This window comes from Triticum aestivum, chromosome 2A (assembly GCF_018294505.1).
Source record: "Triticum aestivum cultivar Chinese Spring chromosome 2A, IWGSC CS RefSeq v2.1, whole genome shotgun sequence".
Lineage (NCBI taxonomy): Eukaryota > Viridiplantae > Streptophyta > Magnoliopsida > Poales > Poaceae > Triticum > Triticum aestivum.
In genome coordinates, this window is record NC_057797.1 from 478,583,152 (window position 1) to 478,598,210 (window position 15,059).

The following is a 15,059-nucleotide window of genomic DNA, read 5'->3' on the forward strand; positions in this document are numbered from 1 at the left end:
GCGGAGTAGTCCTTGTCATTTGCATCGGTGTCGGTGACGAGGTCATTGTCTTTAGTATTGAAGATGGACTTGGCAACGTATGTTGTAGCCAGACTTGTGACGCCTGAGTCGGACTCCTCCTCAGACTCCACCTCCGCCTCCTCAGAAGCGGACTCCTCCTCTGAATCCATTTCCTTGCCAACAAATGCACGTGCCTTGCCAGATGAGCTCTTCTTGTGTGATGAAGACTTTGAGGAAGACTTGGAAGAAGACTTTGAGTATTTCTTCTTCTTGTAGTCATGAGCAGAAGCTTCATCATTCCTTGAGCTTGACCGGGAAGACTTTCTGAAGCCTTTCTTCTTGGTGAATTTTTGGAACTTCTTCACGAGCATAGCAAGTTCCCTTCCAATGTCTTCGGGATCATCAGAACTGCTGTCAGATTCTTCTTCAGATGAGGAGACTGCTTTTGCCTTCAAGGCACGAGTTCGCCCATAGTTTGGACCGTAGATATCTCTTTTCTCAGAAAGCTGAAACTCATGTGTGTTGAGCCTCTCAAGTATGTCAGATGGATCAAGTGTCTTGAAATCAGGACGTTCTTGAATCATCAGGGCTAGGATGTCAAACGAACTATCAAGTGATCTTAGTAGCGTCTTGACGACTTCATGTTTGGTGATCTCAGTAGCGCCGAGGGCTTGAAGCTCATTTGTGATGTCAGTGAGTCGGTCAAATGTGTGCTGGACATTCTCATTGTCATTTCGCTTGAAGCGGTTGAAGAGGTTGCGAAGGACACTGATTCTCTGATCTCTCTGGGTTGAGATGCCTTCATTGACCTTGGAGAGCCAGTCCCAGACCAGCTTAGATGTCTTCAAAGCACTCACACGGCCATACTGTCATTTGGTCAGATGACCAGAGATGATATTTTTGGCAGTAGAGTCTAGTTGAACGAATTTCTTGACATCAGCAGCAGTGACACCTTCTCCAGTCTTGGGAACGCCGTTCTCAACGACATACCATAGATCGACGTCAATGGCTTCAAGATGCATGCGCATCTTATTCTTCCAGTAGGGATATTCAGTTCCATCAAAGACGGGGCACGCAGCGGAGACTTTAATTATCCCTGCAGTCGACATAGCTAAAACTCCAGGTGGTTAAACCGAATCACACAGAACAAGGGAGCACCTTGCTCTGATACCAATTGAAAGTGCGTTATATCGACTAGAGGGGGGGTGAATAGGCGATTTTTATGAAAGCCTTCAAAACGTGGAAGTCATGAAGACAAACGATAGAAGTAAACCTATTACCATGCAGCGGAAGGTAGACTACATTAAGCAAGCCATAGTCAAGTATTCAATAAAGTGAAAGCACAATGACTTAATAGGAGCAATGTAGTAAGGATCAGGTAGGAAGATATTATGAAGCCATACAGAACATGCAGTCACTCAGTGAAGACAAAAGATAGTGCAAACATACAATGACTTCACAAGGAGCAACAATACGTAAAGGGAAGGGAAGATGAAACCAGTGACTTGATGAAGACAATGATTTGTTGGACCAGTTCCAGTTGCTGTGACAACTGTACGTCTGGTTGGGGCGGCTAGGTATTTAAACCTTATGACACACAGTCCCGGACACCCAGTCCTGAACACGCAGCTCAGGACACCTAGTCCTCACCGTATTCCCCTTGAGCTAAGGTCACACAGACCTCGCCCAATCACTCTGGTAAGTCTTCAAGGTAGACTCCCAAACCTTCACAGACTTCGTTCACCGGCAATCCACAATGTCTCTTGGATGCTCAGAACGCGACGCCTAACCGGCTGGAGGATGCACAGTCCTCAAGTGTAATAAGTCTTTAGATCACACAGACAAGAAGACTTAAGTGATGCCCAATTCTCTTTGGCTCTGAGTGGTTAGGGCTTTATCCTCGCAAGGAATTCTCTCTCAAAGGCTTCGAGGTGGGTTGCTCTCAAACGACAAAAGCCGTACTCTCAACCTGAGCAGCCAACCGTTTATGGTTGTAGGGGGTGGGCTATTTATAGCCACTTGGCAACCCGACCTGATTTGTCTGAAATGACCCAGGGTCACTAAGGAACTGACACGTGTTCCAACGGTCAGATTTCAAACTCACACGACAACTTTACTTGGGCTACAAGCAAAGCTGACTTGTCTGACTCTGGACAAGATTCGCTCTCATAGTCTTCACTCAAAGACATAGGTTTTTGGTTAGGCATCACTTCAGTCATTCTGACTGGTTCTCTTGGACCCCACTTAACAGTACGGTGGTTCCTATGACTCAACACAAAAGAAAAAGAACTACGAAAGATCTAAGTCTTCGAGCTCCATAGGCTTCATGTGGTGTCTTCTCTTGTCATAGTCTTAAATGTGAATGTCTTCATATACCACCTTTGACTTCAATGTCTTCATACATTTTTAGGGGTCAGCTCTGGTAGGAAAACCGAATCAATGAGGGACTTCTACCTATGTTATCCTGTAATTCTCACAAACACATTAGTCCCTCAACTAGGTTTGTCGTCAATACTCCAAAACCAACTAGGGGTGGCACTAGATGCACTTACAATTATTTACACGGGAAAACTCCCAACAAGCAAAAGAAGAATAAGGAAATCTTTTTGGATTTTCTTTTTAGTACTACTACTAAGCATGCATAGAAAGTAAATTAACTACAACTAATTTATTTGGTTTTTCTAAAGTTTTTCAAACACACAAGAAGAAAGCAAGAAAATAAATCTAAGCATGGATGATACAATGAAAAAGTGTGAACATCGACAAATAGAATAAGTGGACATGAATGTAATGTCAGTGAGAGACACGTACTCCCCCAAGCTTAGGCTTTTGGCCTAACTTGGTAGTCGATCAGTATCCTGGAGGATAGTAGTCGGCGTGGTAGCTCATAGAGGCTCTCGGTGCGGATGCATCAGCACGCCGTGCCACCACCACTGCTGCGTTGCCCGGGCCTCGCTCTCAAGAACAAAATATCTTCCCTTGCAGTTATAATCAAAAAGAGCAGGCGCAGGCAAATATGTGTCCACAATAGATTTTTGGTTAAACATTAGATTGTAAGTGAAATTATCAACCTTTCCCTTAGGGATCTTGTGTTCTTTCAAAGTGTCAAAATCTAAATACCGCGTGGGTTGGATAGGATCAAAGGGCAAAGGCGAAAGACCCAGCTCTTGTGCTAAACGCGTGGCATAAATTCCACCATAGAACCAACCACTGTTAGCATTATGCTGAAGTCTACGTGCAACAATCGCTCCAAGGTTATAATTCCTTTCACCAGTGAGAGCGGTGTGAAGGAGGCTCAAGTCTGGCGCACAAATATGATACAGTCTTGCTTGCCTACTATGCATGTCCCTTTAAATAATGCAAAATACTGAATTGCGGGAAAATGAATGCTCTTTATTCTTCCTTGTCTCACTCCCCTATTTTCACCATAGTAAAGGCTAGTCAAGAAAGACTCGTACTCAACCGTTGGTGGCTCATCAAGCGAGTCCCAAAATGACAGTTTGCAATGGTAAATAAAATTCTCCAGTGGGATAGTGTAAGGATTATCATAAAGCATAAATGACACCCTAGACTCACGTGGGAAATATTTAAATCCTTTGACAAATGATTCAGTGAGAAGTTGGTGTTGTACACACTTATCTGATAGGTAGGGACCGAGGCCGGCATTGTGCACATATTGCTCAAATTCCTCCTTAATGCCCACACGCATCATATATTCATCGCTAGGCCATAAGCATGTCTTGGTGGCGGCATCTCGCGTGGAACTTTCACTTGGTTCAACATAAGACCGACGAGCAGAACTGTCACTAGAAGATGACCCCGAGGATCGTCTCCTCGAAGAACTCCTTCCAAATAGGTTCATCATGTCCGCGTTCAATTTTCTGAAAATAAAAATATTTGAGTGAAAAAAATTTATCAACAAAACTTTGTAAGATTGATAGCAACTATTCATAAGGATACATAGATGCCATAGCAAGCATTCAAACTACTTAGAACACTAAGAATTCAACATGCAAGCACATCTACAGTAGCACCAAGAGTAGCTAATTTTTCAAAGTATAAGCCACTAAAACAAAAATAATTGGACAAAAGGTGGAGTAACATACCAAGCAACAATCCCCCAAAATAGTTTCGGAAAAGGAGCTTCGAGCAAAGAGATCAAAATCCGCGGGTTTGAGCTCAACAACATGGGAGAGAGAGCAATGGGGATTTTTTTCTCGAGGTAGGTGATGATGTGGTATAAAGAGATAAGTGAGAGGGCCCACGTGGGGACCACAACCCACCCGGTGCACCTCCCTCTGATGTTTATTGCACCAAAAATTCTTCAATAATCAAAAACAAAAAATCATATAAAATTTTTAGGGTGTTCTGAGAAATTTTATTTTTGGGTCATTTTTTTATTGCATGGGAAATTCAGAAAACAGACAAAACATGGCATTTTATTTTATTTAACTAATAAAAACAGAGGATAAAAAGTAGGGACAGAAAGTAGTGCTTACTAAATTCATCAACTTCATACCGTTCAAAAATGATCCATTAATAAGGTTGATCAAGTCTTATTAACAACCACTTTTGATTAGCATGAAACCGAAGAACTTTCATAACTCACTAAGTTACCTCAATGGGGATATGCATTTCCCCAACAATAAGAATTTTGTATTTCTTTTTTACGGTAGGTAGAGGTATTTGAAAACTTCAATAGTGATTGTCGGAGATTTTTCAATAACATTAATACCATTCACTTGGAATTGTTTCTTCGGAAAGTGCACCGTATGCTCATTACCATTAATATGAAAATTGAGATTGCTTTTATTGCAATCAATAACAGCCCCTGCAGTATTAAAGAAGGGTCTACCAAGGATAATCGACATGTTGTCGTCCTCGGGCATCTCAAGTATAACAAAGTCAGTCAAAATAGTAACATTAGCAACAACAACGGGCACCTCCTCACAGATACCAAAGGTATGGCAGTTGATTTGTCAGCCATTTGCAAAGATATTTCAGTAGGTGTGAGTTTATTCAAGTCAAGTCTTTTATATAAAGAGAAAGGCATAACACTAACACCAGCTCCTAAATCACACAAAGCAGTTTTCACATAGTTATTTTTTATAGAGCAAGGTATAGTTGGTATTCCCGGATCTCCAAGTTTTTTAGGTACTCCATCTTTAAAAGTGTAATTAGCAAGCATAGTGGAGATTTCAGCTTCCGGTATTTTTCTCTTATTTGTGATGATGTATTTCATATACTTTGCATAATGAGGCATTTTCAAGATATCAATCAAGCGAGTATGCAAAAAGACTAGCATCAGCATTTCAGCAAAACATTCAAATTCTTCATCATCATTCTTTTTAGTTGACTTGGGTGGAAAAGGCATAGGTTTTTGAACACATGGTTCTCTTTCTTTACCGTGTTTTCTAGCCACAAAGTCTCTTTTGTCATATCTTTTATTTTTAGCTTGTGGGTTATCAAGATCAACAGGTAGTTCTATCTCAACATCATTGTCTGGTTCTTTATCATTGCTTGGTTGAGAGTCTTCATGAACCTCAGCATTATTTTTTTCATTATCATTAGGTGAGTGTTCATTACCAGATTGAGTTTCAACATCAGAGATAGAAATTTCATTATCATTATCAGAAGATATCTCTATTTCAGGTTCACTAGAGGCATGCAAAGTCCTATCATTTTTCTTTTTGTTTTTCTTCTTGGAAGGACTAGGTGCACTAGTGTTAGCTCTTTGTGAATCTTGTTCAATTCTTTTAGGGTGTCCCTCAGGATAAAGTGGTTCCTGAGTCATTTTACCTCCTCTAGTTGCAACTCTAACAGCAAAGTCATGCATATTATGATTCATTTCATCAAGCAATTATCTTTGTGATTTAGAAACTTATTCTAACTGAGTTTGTACCATAGAAGCATGCTTTACAACACCTCTAACATCATTTGATAGTCTAAATAACAAGTCACTCAATCGAGCAATCATATCAGAATTTTATTTCAATTGTTTCATAACATTTGCATTGAAGTGATCTTGTTTTCTAATGTAGTTTTCAAACTCATAAAGGCATTGGCTAGGATGCATATTGTGAGGATTGTCAGTATCATTAAACTTCATAAGAGAATTTACCTCTACCACCTTAGGCAGTGGTGGTGTATTAATCCCATGTATTTCTTCAATAGGGGGTAAATTTATAACATCCTCAGCTTTAATACCTCTTTCCTTCATAGATTTCTTTGCCTCTTGCATATCTTCGGGACTGAGATATAATATACCCCTCTTCTTCGGAGTGGGTTTAGGCGGTGGTTCAGGAATAGTACAATCATTTAATATTCTAAATAACAAGTCACTCAATCGAGCAATCATATCAGAATTTTATTTCAATTGTTTCATAACATTTGCATTGAAGTGATCTTGTTTTCTAATGTAGTTTTCAAACTCATAAAGGCATTGACTAGGATGCATATTGTGAGGATTGTCAGTATCATTAAACTTCATAAGAGAATTTACCTCTACCACCTTAGGCAGTGGTGGTGTATTAATCCCATGTATTTCTTCAATAGGGGGTAAATTTATAACATCCTCAGCTTTAATACCTCTTTCCTTCATAGATTTCTTTGCCTCTTGCATATCTTCGGGACTTAGATATAATATACCCCTCTTCTTCGGAGTGGGTTTAGGCGGTGGTTCAGGAATAGTCCAATCATCATAATTTTTCAATATGTTATTTAATAATTCTTCAGCTTATCCAATAGTTCGTTCCCTGAAAACACAACCAGCACAACTATCTAGGAAGTCCCTAGAAGCATCGGTTAGTCCATTATAGAAGACATCAAGTATTTCATTTTTCTTAAGAGGGTGATCAAGCAAAGCATTAAGTAACTGGCAAAGCCTCCCCCAAGCTTGTGGGAGACTCTTCTTTAGTTTGCGCAAAGTTAAATATTTCCTGTAAGGCAACTTGTTTCATATGAGCAGGAAAATATTTTTCACAGAAGTAATAAATCATATCCTGGGGACTACGCACACAACCAGGATCAAGAGTATTGTATCAAACTTTAGCATCACCCTTTAATGAGAAAGGAAATAGTTTGAGAATAAAGTAATAATGAGTTTTCTCATCATGAGTAAAAAAAGGATGGCTATATCATTCAACTTAGTAAGATGTGCCACAACAGTTTCAGTTTCATAACCATGGAAAGGATCAGATTCAACCAGAGTAATTAACTCTGGGTCGACAAAGAATTCATAATCCTTGTCATCAATAAAGATAAGTGAAGTAGCAAACTCAGGATCACATTTCATTCTAGCATTCAGAGATTTTTCTTCATACTTGTGTAATAATTTCTCTAGATCATCTCTATCATTGCAAGCAAGAATATCTCTAGTTGCTTCTTCACTCATAACATAACCTTCCAGTACCTTAGGCAATTAATATCTAGGAAGGCTAGTTCTAGCAGGTGTTTCAGGAGATTCAGTTTCAAGCTCATCATCAGATTCAACAACATCATGTTGTATAACTCTAGCAATTTGTTTATCAAGGAATTCACCAAGTGGCACATCATCATTATCAAGCAAGGTACTAGCATCATCATAAGCATCATTCATAGTAGAAGTAGCATCATCAATAACTTGCGACATATCAGAATTAATAGCATGTGGTGGTGTCGCAAGTTTACTCATAACAGAAGGTGAATCTAAAGTAGAACTGGATGGCGGTTCCTTACCTCCCCTCGTCCTTGAGGGAAATATTTTAGTCTTAGGATCCTTCAGATTCTTCATAGTGATAATATGATAATAATCCCAAGTGACTCAACAAATATAGCTATGCTCCCCGGTAACGGCGCTAGAAAAAGGTCTTGATAACCCACAAGTATAGGGGATAGCAACAGTTTTCGAGGGTAGAGTATTCAACCCAAATTTATAGATTCGACACAAGGGAGCCAAAAAATATTTGAAGGTATTAGCAGCTGAGTTGTCAATTCAACCACACCTGGAGATTAATTATATGCAGCAAAGTGATTAGTAGAAAAGTAGTTTGATAGTTTTGATAGTAGTGATGGCAGCAATAGTAATAGTAACAGTGATAGTAGTAATTTCGTAGCAAGTGTAACAGTGATCATAGCAGTGGTAACTTAGCAGAAACAATATGGAAAAGTTCGTAGGCATTCGATCGGTGACTTGTTGAATGATATTCATCATGAGACAGTTATAACCTAGGGCGATACGGCACTAGCTCCAGTTCATCGATATAATGTAGGCATGTATTCCATAAATAGTCATACGTGCTTTATTAAAAGAACTTGCATGACATCTTTTGTCCTACCCTCCAGTGGCAGCGGGGTCCATATTGGAAACTAAGGGATATTAAGGCCTCCTTTTAATAGAGAACCGGGACAAAGCATTAGCACATAGTGAATACATGAACTCCTCAAACTACGATCATCACCGAGAGTGGGCCCAGTTGTTGTCACTCTGGGGTTGTCGGATCATAACCGTAGTAGGTGACTATAACTTGCAAGATCGGATCTAGAACATGGATATAATGATGAATTCATAAACGGTCCAGATATAAAATCATGGCACCCGGGCCCAAAGTGTCAAGCATTAAGCATGGCAAAGTCATAGCAACATCAATCTAAGAACATAGTGGATACTAGGGATCAAGCCCTAACAAAACTAACTCGATTACATGATGAATCTCATCCAACTCCTCACCGACCAGCGAGCCTACGAAGGAATTACTCACTCCCGGTGGGGTGCATCATGGAATTGAGGATGGAGAAGGGTTGGTGATGACGAAGAACGAAGATCCCCCTCTCTAGAGCCCCAAACGGACTCAAGATTTGCCCTCCCGAGGAAAAACAGGGCTTGGCGGCGGCTCCGTCTCGTGGATCGCCATAATTCTTTCTCCCTGTTTTTTCTATAAATATGTGATTTTATAGTATCAGGGGGGTCGTCAGCGGGGCCACCAGGTGGGTACAACCCACCTGGGCGTGCCAGGAGAGGGGGGGCGCACCCTGGTGGGTTGTGCCCACCCAGGGGCCCCTCTCCGGTAGGTCTTGGCTCCAGAAATTCTTATTATTGATATAAAAAATCCTCAAAAAGTTTCGTTCCATTTTGAGAACTTTTATTTCTGCACAGAAACAACACCATGGTAGTTCTGCTGAAAACAGCGTCAGCCCGGGGTTAGTTTCATTCAAATCATGCAAATTAGAGTCTAAAACAAGAGGAAAAGCGTGAGAAAAAGTAGATACATTGGAGACGTATCAGGGTGCCATGATTTTAGATCTGAACCGTTTATGTTATCATCATTATATCCATGTTCTAGATCCGATCTTGCATATAGTCACCTACTACGTGTTATCCAGCAACCCTGGAGTGACAATAGTCGGGACCACTCCCGGTGATGACCGTAGTTTGAGAAGTTCACGTATTCACTATGTGTTAATGCTTTGTTCCAGTTCTCTATTAAAAGGAGGCCTTAATATCCCTTAGTTTCCAATATGGACCCCGCTGCCATGGGAGGGTAGGACAAAAGATGTCATGCAGGTTCTTTCCATAAGCACGTATGACTATTTACAGAATATATGCCTACATTATATTGACAAACTGGAGCTAGTGTCGTATCGCCCTAGATTATACCTGTCTCATGATGAATATCATCCAACAAGTCATCGATCCAATGCCTACGAATTTATCTTATATTGTTCTTGCTAAGTTACTACTGCTGTCACCACTGTTACACTTACTACAAAATTACAGCTATCATTATTACCGTTACTATTGTTGCTATCACCACTATCAAAACTATCATATTACTTTTCTACTGATTACTTGCTACAGATAATTAATCTCCAGGTGTGGTTGAATTGACAACTCAGCTGCTAATACCTTCAAATATTCTTGGGCTCCCCTTGTGTCAAATCTATAAATTTGGATTGAATACTCTACCCTTGAAAACTGTTGCGATCCCCTATACTTGTGGGTTATCAGGAAGCACTGCCACCGCCCAACCAATGGTTGTGGACTTTCACCCGGGAACAGGTTTAGGAAAGGGAGCGACACCCGAAGCGCCGCCAACGATGTGGTTGGCGCCGTCGGCCAACATGTTACCCCCATACAGGGCTCCACACCCCACGACGACCTCGAATACCGGATTCGGTCGGACAAGGCGTGGGAGAGGCAGCAACACATGTGGAAGGAGTCATCTTCAGATCTGGAGCAGGAGGACCATGGGGAGCCGACCACCAACCCGTTGCCCACACGGTGGGGCGGAAGTGGCCCACCGCGCCAAAGAACACTGCATGGACCACCAAGGGCCGCCACCCCAAATCCTAGCCCCTGCCATGCAGTAGAGTGACCGAGAACCCCCCGTCGCCCTCATCAGCGGCCGCCAGGGAACCCGGAGTCTGCCTCCGACGATGGCGAGGAGGGGATATCCGAATGGGGTGGAGGCGGACGAAGGGAGGGCATCCTCGAGCCGCCCTTGGGAGGGCGACACTAGGGGAGGCTTGGATGCTTGGATGGGTGCAATAGAGGCTTCATCAGTGGCATTTCTTCGGCCACGTCCAAAGACGCGGAAAGTGTCGGTTGGCCCTCAGATGTCTGGTGGCCTAGAGTTAGCACCCAACAATATTCACTTCTCGCAAATCTTTGTATAGAGCCAAGAATCTTTGGCAATTTTTTCGGAGGTTGGACCAAGAGGGTACATGAGTGGAGTAGTTTATGGTCATTCCTTCAATGGACCATAAGAATGAAAGGATTCTCCAATAAATGGCGCCAGTGGATCAAAAATTTGGTTAGTAGAGGTAGTGTGTCTGTCAAAGTCAATAATGACATATGTTGTTGCTTCCAGACAAGAAATGTCTACGTGAGGATGACCCTATGTATCAAGTGTTATTTAATATTGTTGCTTACATGCTAGCTATTTTGATTGATCGCGTCAAATGTGATGGTCAAATTGCAGGAGTAGCGCCACACCTTATGGATGGTGGCCTTTCTAGTTTGCAATATGTCGATGATATAATTCTTTGTATGAAACATGAACTGGATAAGGTTTCACATGCAAAACTCGCTTTCAGCATTTGAGAAAATGTCGGGCCTTAAAGTTAACTTCTATAAAAGTGAATTTTTCTGCTTTGGAGAAGCGAGTGAGCGCAGTTGGTTTACACTTACCTATTAGGTTGTGCAAAAGGCCAATTTCTGATAAAATGTCTGGAATTCTGATTCATTATCAGCGTCTCACTGGTGAGAGTGGAAACATGAGGAGGAGCGCTTAGGGAAACGGTTGAGCAGTTGGAAAAGAAAGTTGCTCTCTTTTGGAGGGCGGGCGGTCTTGATCAATTTTCTCCTCACATTTTTTGTTCTTTATATGCTCTATTTTTTCCAACTCCCAAGAGGGGTCTCGCAAAGGCTGCATTATTGCAGATCCAGACTCTTTTGGCAAGAAGATAGTGAAAGAAAAAGTGCGGACCGACCAAATGAAGTGTGGTTTGTAGGCAAAAAATTAAGGTGGCCTTGACATTCACGACCTGCAGGCCAAGAATGATGTCTTAGAGCATGTTCGGAACTCCTCCCAACTCTCCAAACTCCACGATTCCAGCTTTCCAACGCAGCTTCTTGCTCCATGTAGCGAAGTAATCCTGTTCGGAAGCATCGCTGAGCTTCACCATCGCCAACATGGTCCACAAAGCGTTGTTGGCCTGCCTTAGCGCCATAACAGGCCGGCTGGAACCAGTCCAGGTTGGCCAGCCCTATGTACGAGAATGGGAGTTGCTCGTGTAGCGGTAGGTTTTTTGTTTCGAGGGGAGGAGAACGAATCAATTTCTTTGGCGGGGCAACTCTGTGTAACTATGACGAACTTTTAGCTTCTCGGTTGGGTGGAGCTAGGCTTTCTCCACTTCGTAATTTTGCACTATGGGCTGCCTTACCTTCTCAGATTCAGCTTCTTGGAGCAAAAACGTTCGGCCCGACTCCAAGTATGGAGTTCATGAAGTTGGAAGCTGGGGGACATCAGAACACACCCTTACTTAGTAAATTGTTGTTCAAACTTCAAACTACTTACTGAAGGTGACGTTGACAAATCATGTTGCGTAATAAGTCTTTAGGCCAAAAGGTTGTGTCCCTAGTCTATTGAAAACCTAATGACTCGCATTTTTTGGTTGGTCTAATGGGGCAAAGAAACTTCCTTTTCATTTTGGCTCCTTGGTTATAAAAGATGGGTAAGAGATTCATTTATGTGAGGACATCTGACTAGACAATGCATCTTTTGGTCTAAACACTAAATGAAGCACAAAATCAAAATTAATAAATAAATTAGATAACTCGCATAACTATCTATACTAAACTAATTTAGAAGGCACATGATATAATTTAGGCCTTCTATGGTGCAAAACGCTTAAGAAGATGCTTACTGAAATAAATCATGTTTTTCTTAAGAATCAGGTGCTTATCTTTATAACAATGGTGCCTAATTAAGTGTTTGTCTTCTACTTCCTCCGTTCGGTGAAGAGTATACATTTGGCTTCAAAATTTGTCCATAAAAGGATGTATTTCTATGTTCTATCTTCTCAATGTACTTTAAAGTAGAAAAAATGTTTCTCTCTCACCATATGGTAATCAAGACCAATAACACTCTATGCATGGTCTTCTTAATTTTTATATGCACTTAGTTCATTGGGGATTGGGTAATTAAAGAGAGAGATGGTGGCTTGTATCTTTCAAATGCATTTTTTACTTCATTTCATAATTTGTCTTAAAATTTCTATATGTACATTTTTCACCAGACGAAAGGAGTATAAATAAGTATGGGTGCTTAGACAAGAAATGATTTTTTAAGCACCCCTCTCAGCATCGATAATTGAAGTGGCTCGTCTTTCAATCTATTTTGGATGGAGTTCGCAAAAGAATAAACATAAAGTACATTCAAGGATGAGTTATTTTTTTAAGCAGACCCAAACCTCGGTGGAGCCGATAATTTTGTTTATCTTGGATTACATGTTTTTAGAAAATTATTGTTCCACGATTTTATGATCTATCTATAAAAATAACAAAAGAAATCCCTTTGAAAATATCCATGATTTTTACATAATCTTCTGCTAGAAGCCTTACAAGGACCTTATCAGGCAATCTCATCCTGGAGCCTCGACGCTGTTCCTCTCTTTCCTTTCTTCCCGATGGAACCATCCAGGCGCGAGCATGGACGACAGATGTGCCCGAACTAGACGGCGTCGCATAGAAAAATGAAAATGCGTTACCCCAAAAGTGCCACGCAGCCAGCCCTCGTGTCCTCGGCCCTGTACGTGCCCCGCCGCGAGCCCGGACACGTATCCCATCTGACCGGCGCCAGCGAACAAACAAATACTCCCACTCCCTCTTGCCCAGTTCCTGCTACTCCTTCCTCTGCTTTCCTCTCGTAAATTATAGTCCCGCGGTGCTGCTCTGTTCATTTCTCCGGCGATCGGCGATCAGTTGTGCACCTGCCGTAGCTGTTGATTGATAGGGGGCTGATTGAGGTAGCTGCCATGTCGGGAATATCGCTGGCGGTGGCGCCGCGGTCTGACCCGGACAACGGGGCGGAGCGGCAGCCGTCGTCGGCGATGCTCGGGGGCGTCATGGGCTCGCTCCGCGTCATCGAGCTCCAGCTCGTCGCCTTCATCATGGTCTTCTCGATGTCAGGCCTCGTCCCGCTCATCGACCTCGCCTTCCCGGTCGTCACCACCCTCTACCTCCTCGCCCTCTCCCGCCTCGCCTTCCCTTCGCTCCACAGCAAGCTCGACGACGAAGCCGCCGCCGCCCACTCCGCCGCGTCCCAGGAGATCTTCCGCGGAAGCAAGTAAGTTCTCATCGCTAACCCGCGCTCCTCAGAGAAGATTAACTTGATTAGCACCTGGGGATTGTTCTTGTATATATTTGGATGCACTGTTCTGGATGATTAATTGTGCGCGCGCGCGCAAGCAGGCTGTTTCAGGTGTATGTGGTGATGGGCACCACGGTGGGGCTGTTCCTGCCGCTGGCGCACGTCCTGGGCGGGTTCGCGCGCGGCGACGACGCCGCCGTGCGCTCCGCGACGCCACACCTGTTCCTGCTCTCGTGCCAGATCCTCACGGAGAACATCGTGGGCTCGCTCGGCGTCTTCTCGCCGCCGCTGAGGGCACTGGTGCCGCTTCTCTACACGGTGCGCCGCGTCTTCGTCATCGTCGACTGGGTCTACGAAGTGTGGACCAACAAGCTCATCACCCGCACCGCCCCCGTTCAGGTGCGTTGATGTCACGATTTCCAGTTTCAGATATGAATCCTTTCCCATCGTGTGTCTGAACATCGCGTTCCGCGGCGTGATGCAGGATAAGGCCTGGGTGTGGTTCGGCAGGTACCTCGCGGTGGCGAACTTGGTCTACTTCTCCACCAACCTGTTCGTCTTCCTCATACCCAAGTTTCTCCCCCGCGCGTTCGAGAAGTACTTCCACACGCGCGACGAGGTGTACGCCAAGACGGCGGAGGACAAGCGAGCAAGGGATCTGTCCTCGCTCGATGATGACGGTGCGGCAAAATCGGAGGTCTCCAAGAAGGCCGACTGAGATCGATGATCGTGTTCGTTGCGCGGCTGCGCTCGTAGTGTGCTCTGTAGCTTCAACGTTGCTTACCTGTATGTGGACCGGTGTTTGTACATTTGGGTCTTCGCTTCTCATTTCTGAAATTCCGTGTGAATGTAGTACTCCCTTCGTTTCAACATAATTGAAGTTCTAGATTTATTTTAAGTAACTTTTAAAAGTTTGACCAGCTCAAAAAATGTGTCAAGATCTACAACACAAAATACATAGTATGAAAATATATACAGAATCTCAAAAGAGTAACTTCATGTTCTAGATGTTAGACTTGGTCAAACTTGAACGAGTTTAAACAAATTTGATTTTGAACTCACAAGTCGGGGAATAAAAAAAGTTTGACACCCGCGTCTGTTAAATAATTAGGCATTTTCCGGTTGAAAAAACATGATAGTGAAGATTCTTTTTTGGGGGAAGCATGATAGTGAAGATAATCGAGACAAATAACAAATTGTTGAAACCAC

At 42.8% G+C, this 15,059-nt stretch overlaps 1 protein-coding gene across 1 annotated transcript; it reads left to right on the top strand.

The window, feature by feature from the left end:
- The first annotated feature begins 13,372 nt into the window (after positions 1 to 13,372).
- On the top strand, positions 13,373 to 14,748 carry LOC123185429 (uncharacterized). The gene is made up of 3 exons (XM_044597306.1): positions 13,373 to 13,826; positions 13,952 to 14,249; positions 14,335 to 14,748. Exons 1-3 carry the CDS (start codon positions 13,516 to 13,518, stop codon positions 14,566 to 14,568), a joined length of 843 nt encoding a protein of 280 aa, XP_044453241.1. The 5' UTR covers positions 13,373 to 13,515; the 3' UTR covers positions 14,569 to 14,748.
- Positions 14,749 to 15,059: the final 311 nt, after the last annotated feature.

Bases quoted from the DNA above. Each gene is read 5' to 3' on its own strand.
- LOC123185429 (XM_044597306.1), top strand. From the start codon at position 13,516: ATGTCGGGAATATCGCTGGCGGTGGCGCCGCGGTCTGACCCGGACAAC. The intron at 13,827-13,951 runs GTAAGTTCTCAT...GCGCGCAAGCAG, and splicing joins GAGATCTTCCGCGGAAGCAA to GCTGTTTCAGGTGTATGTGG. The intron at 14,250-14,334 runs GTGCGTTGATGT...GGCGTGATGCAG, and splicing joins CCCGCACCGCCCCCGTTCAG to GATAAGGCCTGGGTGTGGTT.